This window comes from Symphalangus syndactylus, chromosome 14, assembly GCF_028878055.3.
Source record: "Symphalangus syndactylus isolate Jambi chromosome 14, NHGRI_mSymSyn1-v2.1_pri, whole genome shotgun sequence".
NCBI classification, from domain to species: Eukaryota; Metazoa; Chordata; class Mammalia; order Primates; family Hylobatidae; genus Symphalangus; species Symphalangus syndactylus.
Window position 1 is genome coordinate 25915490 of NC_072436.2, and position 12580 is coordinate 25928069.

General features: G+C 38.9%; 1 protein-coding gene across 10 annotated transcripts in view; it reads right to left on the minus strand.

Moving 5' to 3' along the window:
* M1AP (meiosis 1 associated protein) overlaps positions 1 to 12580 on the minus strand; it is a 92842-nt gene that overhangs the window by 46915 nt on the left and 33347 nt on the right. For all 10 annotated transcript variants that reach the window (XM_055240651.2, XM_055240650.1, XM_055240648.2 and 7 more), the window contains one exon: positions 5661 to 5829. In XM_055240651.2, the coding sequence (XP_055096626.1) occupies positions 5661 to 5829 (169 nt within the window). The remainder of the gene's footprint in view (positions 1 to 5660; positions 5830 to 12580) is intronic.

Sequence of the window (12580 nt, forward strand, 5' to 3'; positions counted from 1 at the left end):
AGCAGAGCAGTTGGTACGGTATAGTCTCATTTTTTGTCAAAGTAAATAATATCAATAATAATGTTACATGTATATCAGTAGGAGGGCAATTCAGTAGAATGTGTCCTACAATGTTGATGGTAGTTATCCTGGGAGGCTGGAATTTGGGGTCATTTTGAACTGTCTCTATTATGCCTCTATAATGTTTACATTTGTATAATGCATAATAAAAAATTTTAAAATAGCCAGGCAAAAGCTATTACAAACAGCACTGGACAGGATCTTTCAGCAAAATTTTAAAATAAAGAATAAAATGAAAAAGACCAGGAACAAATTAAAGGAAGTCCCATTTATACAGTTAGAAGAAAATATATAATAGGCTATATGGTTAAAATTTATAGAAAACCTTAACTAATGTGAATGTAATTTAAAGTTAACCTTTTCATATTAGATCCCGTTAAAGAACTTTCTAAAATGTGAGTCTACTATCTTAATTTCTAAATTCATTCTTTTTTGATGATCCTGGATCTTGTAGGGTCCTTAAGTCATTTTTGTGATAATTAGCTCTCACTGTGCAGAACTGTACTAAAGTAGGCAGCTTTTAGATTGATCGAAGGACACATTCTCATAGTTATTTTATAAATGAATCTGCAATATCAACTTTTGCTTTTGATGTATTTCTCTCTGAAAAGTGGAATATAGATAATTTGTATTTAATTGATGATCATGGCTATTGGAGTAAAAGAATTATAACTAGATTTAAGAAGTGTTTGAATCAATTCATGATATTCATGAGTTATCGAGGGAAGCTATGGCTGTTTGGGACATATCCCTAACTATTTTAGCTGATGTCACAGAGGTTGACCCCAATCACTCACAAATCATTTGTTTTTTTTTCAATCATTCATTTGTTTTGTCAAGAAACATTTATTGAGAATCTACTGTGTGCCAGGTGGAGTGATATTCGTTAGTGATAGAAAGATATGTAAGACACAGTCTTAGTTCCAGGTAACTGACAGTTCACTTGAGACCTGGCCATTAAAAACAAATATCAGAAATATAACAAACCATCCATATACAAAAAATTTCAAAAATATTAAGTATAGCTAACTTTTATAGAGCACTTACATGATCTCATTTAATTCCCACAACTACTGCATGGAGTAGGAATTAATAACTAAGGCTCAGTAAGGCTAAATACCTTGCCTAAAGTTGCACAGCTAGAAAGTTATAGAAACTGCAATTTAGACTCGGGCAACCTAATTTTGGAGCACACATCCTTCTGAGAATGAGAGAAGCTGCTGTTGCTAATGTCTTGATAACGACACCAAGATGAAGTAAAACACTAAGGGAATAAAACAATTATGAGGAAAGCACAGGCAAACTAGGAAGATTTTGAGCAATGAGTCATATACACTTAACCCACAAAGAGGAATTACAAGCAATTTATGGAAGGATGCATTATTCAGAAGCAAATGGGAAGTTACTGGAAGAGTCATCAGCACTGACACAGGTAGAAAGCTGCTTTCCTGCATTTAAAAGCTCTTCTATACAATGCTAGCCACTAACTATTCTAAAGAAAGGCATCAAGCAGCCTTAGTGTACTCTAAGCTCTATGCAATTAGAGACATAACAAGTTCTTTCTGGTGACAGTCACAGAAGGCAGAAAATAACATAGTCCATGCCTGATCTGTCACTGACCAAAGAGAGAGAAAAAGAGCTTCTCTCTCACAGATTCATTTTGAGAACCCAATGAGAAGGGCTCTGACTGGTGGCCTAGGGAACTATGATTGCCTCAACCTGGGTCACGACCCATTCTGTGACCAGGAAGTTGGAGGTGTTACCAGAGAAAGGGGATATAGAGGATGCTAGGCAGACCAGGAGTAGCCTCCATGGGTATCAAACTCACTGATTCACTCAACAAATATACACTGATAATGTAGGACATACACCAGGACACAGAAATGAGTAAGACAAGTTTCTAATGCCAAGGTGCTTACAGTTTAATGCAGAGGGAAAAGATATCAAGTAGTTTACAATTTAGGTGAGAAGACACAATTATTGCACAATAAAGCAATGGTGAACGATTCTACATGCTATACAATTAAGTGCTAAATTGCGTGGTAGAGACCACAAGTGATGTGGTTGTTCTAAGAAGAAGTGATGTGGTTGTTCTAAGAAGAGGAAAATCAATACAGTAGTAATGAACCTGAATTAGGATTTAAGGAATGAGTAGAGTTTGGCTGGAAGAGAATAGAGGAAGGAATTCAGAGAGAAGAAGAGGGAATTCAGAGGAAAAGATGGCTATAAGTACAGGGATGGAGATAGAAAGGACAGTCAGTGAAGAAGACAGGAGGGCACACAGTGAGAGCTCATGAATCACACGGCTAAGGCTGGTTGCCTTCCCTCCACTGCCAGAACAATGTCAGTGGCTGCGTGATGGTGGAAAGATCCACATGTGTCAGAATCTGACAGGAACCACACCCTTAGTTACCAACCCTTCCTCCTACCTAATTAGAGGGAGGTGAGATGGGAGGGGGAGGAAGAGTGAAGTCATCTGCATGCGACCAGAAAGAGATCGATGGTATCAGAACAGTGGCCACTTCCATGTATGCACAACCATGGAAAAGGCCAGTACAGCCCAAAAGCACTGCAGGAGGGTCAACTGTAACTTGAATGTTGCATGAATTAAAACTGGTCCCAAAGCCCTTGAACTCCATAATTTGGAGATCTCTACTTGACTTTCTGACTAAAATATTTTCACACATTTCCACTGCCTTAGAATGAAATCCAAATGTTTTAGCATGGCATAGATGGCCATTTCCATCTAACCCTTGCCTACCTTTATGCCTCACTCCCACCTCTGCCTGACAGGCTCTGGTGTAGGGAAGCATGGGCATTTCTCAAAAGTTGGGCATATCTTGCTTTTCATGTCTCTGGGTCTCCTTTTTGAGTGGCCCTTTTCCTTTTCCTCTGCTTAGCTAATTCCTACTTGTCTTCCAAGACAGTGGTCCCCAAACTTTTTGGCATGACGGGCTGGTTTCATGGAAGACAATTTTTCCACAGATGGGGTGGGTGGAATGGTTTTGGGATGAAACTGTTCCACCTCTGCTCATCAGGGATTAATTAGATTCTCATATAAGGAGTGCACAATCTAGATCCCTCACATGCACAGTTCACAGTAGGGTTTGCTCTCCTATAAGGATCTACTGCCACAGCTGATCTGACAGGAGGTGGAGCTCAGGCAGTAATGCTCACTTGCCACCACCCTTCCCTCCCCTCCTGCTGTGTGACCACCAGTTCCTAACAGGCCACAGATGGTACCAGTCCATGGCCCGGGGGTTGGAGACCCCTGCTCTAAGGCACAGTTTGAATATTTCTTCTTTTAGGAAGTGTAGGATTGTGGGTAACTTAGATTTACGTATTTGTGCTTATTTGCATTTTTAATTTGTTTGTAATAAACATGAATATTTTTCAGTACATAAATATCAAGGAAAATGTCATTAAGGTACAGAGTGACTGGAACAAGGGGAAAGACCACTACGTAGGACCACTCCACACTTTCTCTCCAAAAAAATCCTAGGAGGTAATTCAAGAATAAAAGTCTGGCCAGTCATGGTGGCTCACGCTTGTAATCCCAGCACTTTGGAAGGCCAAGGCAGGTGGATCACCTAAGGTCAGTTTGAGACCAGCCTGGCCAACATGGTGAAAGAAAGTCAAAACTAGACTTTTTTTCCCCATGGGGTTAGCAAAAATAAAAAAAACAAACAAACAAGGATAATTCCTACTAGGAAAGTCTTATTTACTATTGGTGGAAGTATGAATTGGTATGATCTTTTTGGAGAGTTTTTTTGGCAATAACTGTCAAAAATGCATATATTGTTTTACCTCCTAGTAACTTTATTTCTAGTAATTTATTCCACAGAAAACATCCTCACAAATGCACAGTTATACACATAAACAGAAAAGGCTACATAATTTATGGGCTCAGAGCAAAATGAAAATGCAGAGCCCTTTGTTCAAAAAGCAGGAAAAAACTGCCATTGACAATACTAAAATATAAAACTTTTTCCTTTTCCTTTTTTCCATAGTCTCTTTCCTAAGATGTCATGGTGTGTGTGTATGTGTGTGTGGGTGTTGTTTTTCAATTGTGGTAAGAACACCATGCATGACATCTAACTTTTTAACACATTTTTACATGTACAGTAGTACAGTATTGTTATTTCTAGGTTTAATGTTGTAGAGCAGATATCTAGAACTTATCTTTTTCATCATGACATGGTTTTTAAAAGTTTGCTGCTGGGCGCGTTGGCTCACACCTGTAATCCCAGCACTTTGGGAGGCTGAGGTGGGCGGATCACGAGGTCAGGAGATGGAGACCATCCTGGCTAACACGGTGAAACCCCGTCTCTACTAAAAATACAAAAAAAATTAGCCGGGCTGGTGGCGGGCGCCTGTAATCCCAGCTACTCAGGAGGCTGAGGCAGGAGAATGGCGTAAAACAGGGAGGCGGAGCTTGCAGTGAGCCGAGATGGCGCCACTGCACTCCAGCCTGCGCAACAGGGCGAGACTCCATCTCAAAAAAAAATTTGTTATTAATGTCACACTTCCTCAGGCGGCACCAGATACTTGCCAAGCAAGTGCAGACCCCCAAAGATGCCTGGGCAACTCAATACAAAAGGAATGTGTGCTGGACCTTGACGCAGGTGTCCAGGCCTCTGCCCAGCTGGGGGAACAGAGGCCAGCAGAGGTCACTGGATGGCTGGTAAGCTGGCAAATGAGTGAGGTCTCCACTATGGTGGGAAGGAAGCAGGAGGCAGGGCATGTGTGAGCCAAGGCTCAAAACTCCTGGTGTATGCTCCACTGTTCCATCAAACTGCACAAATTCAAAGATAAAATTATTAAGAATTTTAAGATGAAGCCACAGGGCATTAAATCTCAAGCATGGGGGCCTTTCTGTACTTAGGACCCTATGTGACTCCCCTGGTCATTAGCCCATGAAGCCAGCCCTTTATATGAGTCTGTTAATACAGCACTGTTTATAATACCAAGATGTAATAAACCAAATTGTTTACATTAGTGATTAAACAAATAAATTATGGTAAAACAACACAATAAAAAACCAGGTAGCCATTAAAAAACAAGTCTGATCTATAAACACTGACACAGCTGTCCAACACACATGAACAAAGAAGGTTTCAGTAAATTAGTTGTGTATGTGTATATATGTATCTATAAAATATTAAGTGTTAATTAAAATATTGAGAGAGAGAGTGTGTGTGTGTGTATGTATATATATATATATGTATATATATATATATATATATGTATATATATATATATATATATATGTATATATATATATATATATATATATAAAAGAATGTTAGAAGGGATAGCCCAATCCCTTCAAAGTGATTAGGGGAGAAAGGAATTTTTACTTTTTATACCCATAAAATTTTAGTTTTCATTATTAGGATATATTGTTTCTGAAATAAAATGTTTATTAAAAAATTCAACTCCAACATCTAGAAACATCTGTCTGAACTTCAATGAAATCTGCTGGCTTCTTTTATCATTTAAGAACACAAAAAGACCATGGAAAATAATCTTTCTGACTTGTAAAAGACTGCTCATTAAAATTCTTAACAATTCTTTTTACCTTGTTAAAAAATTCTTACCATCATTGCTGGGATCCTCAACAGGAGACGCTGAGTCCACGTGCTCTAGGATTCCCTTTGTGACCTCAACGACCTGAAGCCTCCTGACTCTGGCTAGGTCTGTATCTTTCAACCCTTCCTCCAACTGTTTGACCACCTCTTTTCCAGGCTGAGAAGTCAGAATAGTAATCTGAAAATAAATCCAAGAATCAATGTGTCTATTCTCCCTGATGTACAGAGTGAGGAACATTAACAGTTCCTACCCAGAGGATAAATACAGCATAAGTCTGTGGTGGTGGCTATTGTGTTTAGTGCAAAAAGGATTTGGCTGTAACTTAAAATCAAATTTTATCTGACAGATTCTTGTGGAACAGGTTATCACAGGACCTTTCCAATCAGGCTAAGCTGACCCTAGAAAGTGACTGGTGAAACCATATATATGTTTTAGTCTTTTTTTTTTTGAGACAGAGTCTTGCTCTGTCACCCAGGCTGGAGGGCAGTGGTGCAATCTCACCTCACGGCAAACTCTGCCTCCCAGGTTCATGCCATTTTCCTGCCTCAGCCTCCTGAGCAGCTGGGACTACAGGCGCCCGCCACCACGCCCGGCTAATTTTTTGTATTTTTAGTAGAGATGGGGTTTCACCGTGTTAGCCAGGATGGTCTTGATCTCCTGACCTTGTGATCCGCCCGCCTCGGCCTCCCAAAGTGCTGGGATTACAGGCTTGAGCCACTGCACCCGGCCATGTTTTAGTCTTTTAAGACTGCTTGAGCCACTAGGAGCATCTCATGGGTCAAAATACTTAGATTTTACAAGGTAACAAAGGAAATAAGATTCTTAAATTTTACACACTAAATGTATGCCAAATATTAGAGAGCCTATATGCTCCTTTCTCTCTCAGTGATGCTTCCATCTCACATTCTCAGACTGATTTATCTCCTTGCTGGATCCACTTGAGCTATTTATTTTGCTCTTTCGACTGTAAAATGTACTTATCCTTGACCAATATATCTCACCTGAAGGAATATTCAGGTGTCTGTATATAATTTAAATGTCTTATTCTACCTGAATGAACACAGTATATATATATATATACACATATATATGTGTATATGTACATATATATGTGTATATATGTACATATATGTGTATATATGTACATATATATGTGTATATATGTACATATATATGTGTATATATATGTACATATATATGTGTATATATGTACATATATATGTGTGTATATATGTACATATATATGTGTATATATGTACATATATATGTGTGTATATATGTACATATATATGTGTATATATGTACATATATATGTGTATATATATATGTACATATATATGTGTATATATATATGTACATATATATGTGTATATATATATATATATATATATATATATACACATTTTTTTTTTAAGACAGAGTCTCGCTCTGTCACCCAGGTTGGAGTGCAATGGCGCAATCTTGGCTCACTGCAACCTCCGCCTTCCAGGGTCAAGTGATTCTCCTGCCTCAGCCTCCTGGATAGCTGGGATTACGGGCATGTGCCACCACACCCGGGTAATTTTTTTTGTATTTTAGTAGAGACGGGGTTTCACCATGTTGGTCAGGCTGGTCTCAAACTCCTGACCTCGTGATCGGCCCGCCTCGGCCTCCCAAAGTGCTGGGATTACAGGCATGAGCCACCATGACCGGCCACTGTATGTTATTATTAGCAGTTTCCTCTTGAACTTTTAAACACTGGAAGGTAATCATTAAACATGCAATTCTCATTTGTACTTAGATGTTTTTGATCTATGAAGAGGGATGTAGATTAAAGCACTATTATTATTATTATTTTAAAAGACATTTTTTTTAGGGAAGTTTTAGGTTCACAGCAAAATTGAAAGGAAGGTACAGAGATAGCCCATATACCCCTTGTCCCACATATACATGGCCTCCCTCATTACCAGTATCTTCCACCAAAGTCATTGCAATTGATGAACCTATATTGACTCATCATAATCACCCAAAGTCCACAGATTACATTAGGGTTGACTCTTGGTGTAGTACATTCTATGAGTCTAGACAAATGCATAATGACATGTACCCATCAGTATAATAAATATCATATTGAGCCTTTTCACCACCTGAAGAATCCTCTCTGCTTTATCTATTCACCCCTCCTTCTCCTCAACCCCTGGCAACCATTGATCTTTTTACTATATCACCATAGTTTTGCCTTTTCCAGAATGTCATATAGTTGGGGATATATATGCAGCCTTTTCAGACTGGCTTCTTTCACTTAGTAATATGCATTTAAGGTCCCTCCATATCTTTTTGTGGCTTGATAGCTCATTTCTTTTTAGTGCTGAATAATATTCCATTGTCTGGATGAATCATAGTTTATTTATCCATTCTTCTGCTGAAGGACATCTTGGTTGCTTCCAAGTTTTGGCAATTATGAATAAAGCTGCCATAAATACCCATGTGTGGATTTTTGTGTGGATAGGTTTTCAACTCCTTTGGGTAAATACCAAGAAGCATGATTTCTGGATTATATGGTAAATGTATGTTTAGTTTTGTAAGAAACCATCAAACTGTCTTTCAAAGTGGCTGTGCCATTCTACATTCCCATCAGCAATGAATGAGAGTTCCTGTTGCTCCACATCCTCACCAGCATTTTGCGTTGTCAGTGTTCTGGAATTTAGCCATTTTAATAGGTATGTGGTGGTATTTCATTGTTGTTTTAATTTGCATTTCCCTGATGACATGTGATGTGGAGCATCTTTTCATGTTTGTTTACCATTTGTGTACTTTCTTTGGTGAGGTGTCTGATAAGGTCTTTGGTCCATTTTTTAAAGTTTTATTTTGTTTTTAATTGACACAATAATTGTACACATTTATGGGTACAGTGTGATGTTTTGATACATTTATACATTGTATAGTGATCAAATCAGGATAATTAGCATATCTATCACTTCAAACACTTCTCATTTCTTTGTGATGAGAACATTCAAAATCCTCTCTGCTATTTTGAAATATACATTACTGTTAACTATAGCCATGCTATTGTACAATAGAACACCAGAACTTATTCCTCCTATCTAATTGTAACTTTGCACCATTGGCCAACCTCTCCTCATGCACCCTTCCCCCCTACTATCCTCAGCCTCTGATAACCACTATTCAACTCTGTACTTCTATGAGATCAACGTTTTTAGATTCCACAAATGAGTGAGATCATGCAGTACTTGTCCTTCTGTGCCTGGCTTATTTCACTTAATATAATGTTCTCTAGACTCATCCATGTTGTCACAAACAACAGGCTTTTATTCTTTTTTATGAAGGAATGGTATTCCAATGTGTATAAATACCACATTTTAAAAATCCATTCATCCATTGATAGACACTCAGGTTGATTCCATATCTTGGCTATTGTGCACAGTGCTGCAATAAACCTGGGAGTGAAGATATCTCTCCAACACACTGATTTCATTTCCTTTGGATATATACCCAGTAGTGGGATTGTTGGATTATATGGTAACTCTGCTTTTAATTTTTTGAGGAATCTTCATATTGTTCTCCATAGTGGCTGTACTAATTTGCATTCTTACCAACAATGTAAGGAGGGTCCCCCTTCTCCACCTCCTCACCAATATTTGTTATTTTTTAAATCTTTTATATAGTAGCCATTCTAACTGGGGTGAGGTAATATTTTATTGTGGGTTTGATTTGCATTTCTCTGATTAGTGATGTTGAGCATTTTCTCACCTGCCTGTGGCCATTTGTGTGTCTTCTTTTGAGAAATGTTTATTCAGCTCTTTCAGATTATTCATTTTTTTCCCTATTGGGTTGTTTGAGTTCCTTATATATTCTGGATATGAATCCCTTGCCAGATGCATAGTTTACAAATATTTTCTTCCATTCTGTAGGCTCTTACTTCACTCTATTTTTTTTTTTTGAGACAAGGTCTTACTCTGTTGCCCAGGTTGGAGTGCAGTGGTGTGACCATGGCTCACTGCAGCCATGACCTCCTAGGCTCAAGTGATCCTCCTGCCTCAGCCTCCCATGTAGCTGAAACCACAGATGCATGCCACCATGCCTGGCTAATTTTTGTATTTTTTTTTTGTAGAGATGGGGGCCTCACCATGTTGACCAGGCTGGTCTGGAACTCCTAGACTCAAGTGATCCTGCTGCCTTGGCCTTCCAAAGTGCTGGAATTACAGGTGTGAGCCACTGCACCTGGCCCACTTCATTCTTTTGATTGTTTCCTTTGGTGTGCAAAAGCTTTTTGATTTGATAAAATTCCATTGGTCTATTTTTGCTTTTGTTGCCTGTGCTTTTGAGGTCTTATTAAAAACAATCCTTGCCCAAACCAATGTCACGAATTGTTGCCCTTATTTTAAGAGTCAGGGTCTTGCTCTGTTGCCCAGGCTGGAATGCAGTGGTATGATCATAGCTCACTGCAATCTTGAACTCCTGGGCTCAAGGGATCCTCTTGCCTTAGCCTCCTGGGTAGTTGGAACTACAGGCATGCACCACCACTCTCAGCTAGTTTTTCCAAAAAGTTTTTTTTTGTAGTGGCAGGGTCTCACTATGTTGTCCAGGCTAGTCTTGAACTCCTGACCTCAACTGATCCTCTTACCTCGGCTTCCAAAGTGCTGGGATTACAGGCGTGAGCTACTGCACCTGGTACTTGTTCCAGATTTTAGAGGAAAAGCTTTCAACTTTTCCTCATTCAGTATGAATTAGCTGTGGGTTTGTCATATATGGTCTTCATTGTGTTGAGGTACGCTCTTTCTGCACCTATTTTGTTAAGAGTTTTTATCATGAAGTGATGTTGAATTTTATTGAATGCTTTTTCTGCATCCATGAAGATGGTTTATGTCGTTCATTCTGTTAATTTGATGTGTCATGTTTATTGATTTGCATATGTTGAACCATCCTTGCACCCCTGGGACAAATCCCTCTTGATTATGGTAAATGATCTTTTTGATGTGGTATTGGATTTGGTTTGCAAATATTTTAAGGGTTTTTGCATCTACGTTCATCAGAGATATTGGCCTATAGTTTTCTTTTTTATTGTTGTGCCCTTGTCTGGTTTTGGTATCAGGGTAATGCTGGCCTTGTAGAATGAGTCTGGAAGAATTCTCTCCACTTCAAGTTTGTAGAGTAGTTGAGAAGAATTGCTATTAGTTCTTCTTTAAATGTTTGGTAGAATTCAGCAGTGAATCTATGAGGTCTGGAGCTTTTTTTCAATGGAAGACTTCTTATTACTGATTCCATCTCATTACTCACTGTTGGTCTGTTTAGGCTTTCTATTTTTTCATGATTCAATCTTAGCAGATTGTGTATATACAGGAATGTATCCATTTCTTTTAAGTTTTCCAATTTGCTGGCATATAGTTCTTCATAATAGTCTATAATAATTCTTTGTATTTTGTGGTATCAGTTGTAATGTCTTCTTTTTAATCTCTGATTTATTTGAGTCATCTCTCTTTTTTTCTTAGTCTAGCTACAAGTTTGTGATTTTGTTTATCCTTTCAAAAAAAAAAACAGTTCTTTTTAGTTCAAGACCAGCCTGACCAACATGGAGAAACCCCATATCTACTAAAAATATGAAATTAGTCAGGAGTGGTGGCACATGCCTGTAATCCCAGCTATTCGGGAAGCTGAGGCAGGAGAATTGCTTGAACATGGGAGGTGGAGGTTGCGGTGAGCCAAGATTGCGCCATTGCACTCCAGCCTGGGCAACAAGAGCGAAACTCCATCTCAAAACAAACAAACAAACAAACCAACAAAAAACAGAAGGAAAAAAAAACAAAAAAACCAGTTCTTTTTTTTTTTGAGACAGAGTCTCACTCTGTCACCCAGGCTGGAGTGCAGTGGCGCGATCTCGGCTCACTGCAAGCTCCACCTCCCGGGTTCACGCCATTCTCCTGCCTCAACCTCCCGAGTAGCTGGGACTACAGGCGCCCGCCACCACGCCCGGCTAATTTTTTGTATTTTTTAGTAGAGATGGGGTTTCACCGTGTCCAGGATGGTCTCGATCACCTGACCTCGTGATCCACACGCCTGGGCCTCCCAAAGTGCTGGGATTACAGGCGTGAGCCACCGCGCCTGGCCACCAGTTCTTTTTCAATTGAACTTTTATGTTTTTGTTTGTTTTTAAGAGACAAGGTCTTGCTCTGTCACCCAGGCTGCAATGCAGTGGTGTGATCATAGCTCACTGCAGCCTCAAACTCCTGGGCTCAAGGAATCTTTCCACCTCGGCCTTCCAAGTAGCTAGGACTACAGGTGTGTGCACCACACCTGGGTAATTTAAAAAAAAATTTGAAGAGATGGGATCTCACTATGTTGCCTAGGCCGGTCTCAAACTCCTGGCCTCAAGCAATCCTCCTGCCTTAGCTTCCCAAAGTGTTGTACTATTTTAAGTCTCTATTTCTTTTATTTTTATTCTGATCATTACTATTTTTTTTTCCTTCTACTAATTTTGGGTTTAGTCTATTCTTGTTCTTCTAGTTCCTTGAGGTGCAATGTTAGGTTGTTTATTTAATATCTTTCTTCTTTTTTGATGTAGGCATTAATTGCTATAAACTTCCCTCTTTTGCTGTATCTTATAGGTTTTGGTATATTGTGTATCCATTTTCATTTGACTCAAGATTTTAAACTTCATTTTTAATTTCTCCATTGACCCATTGGTTGTTCAGGAGCATATGGTTTAATGGTGTTCTCTGAGCTTCCTGGATCTGTGGTTTGGTGTCTGACTTTAAGAAATTCTCAGTCATTATTGTTCAAATGTTTCTTCTGTTTCTTTCTTTCTTTCTTTTCCTTCTGGTATTCCCGTTACATGTAAGTCATACCTTTTGTAGTTGTCCCACAGTTCTTGAATATTCTGCTCTGGGTTTTTTTTTTTCCAGTTTTTATTTTTCTCTTTGCTTTTTCAGAT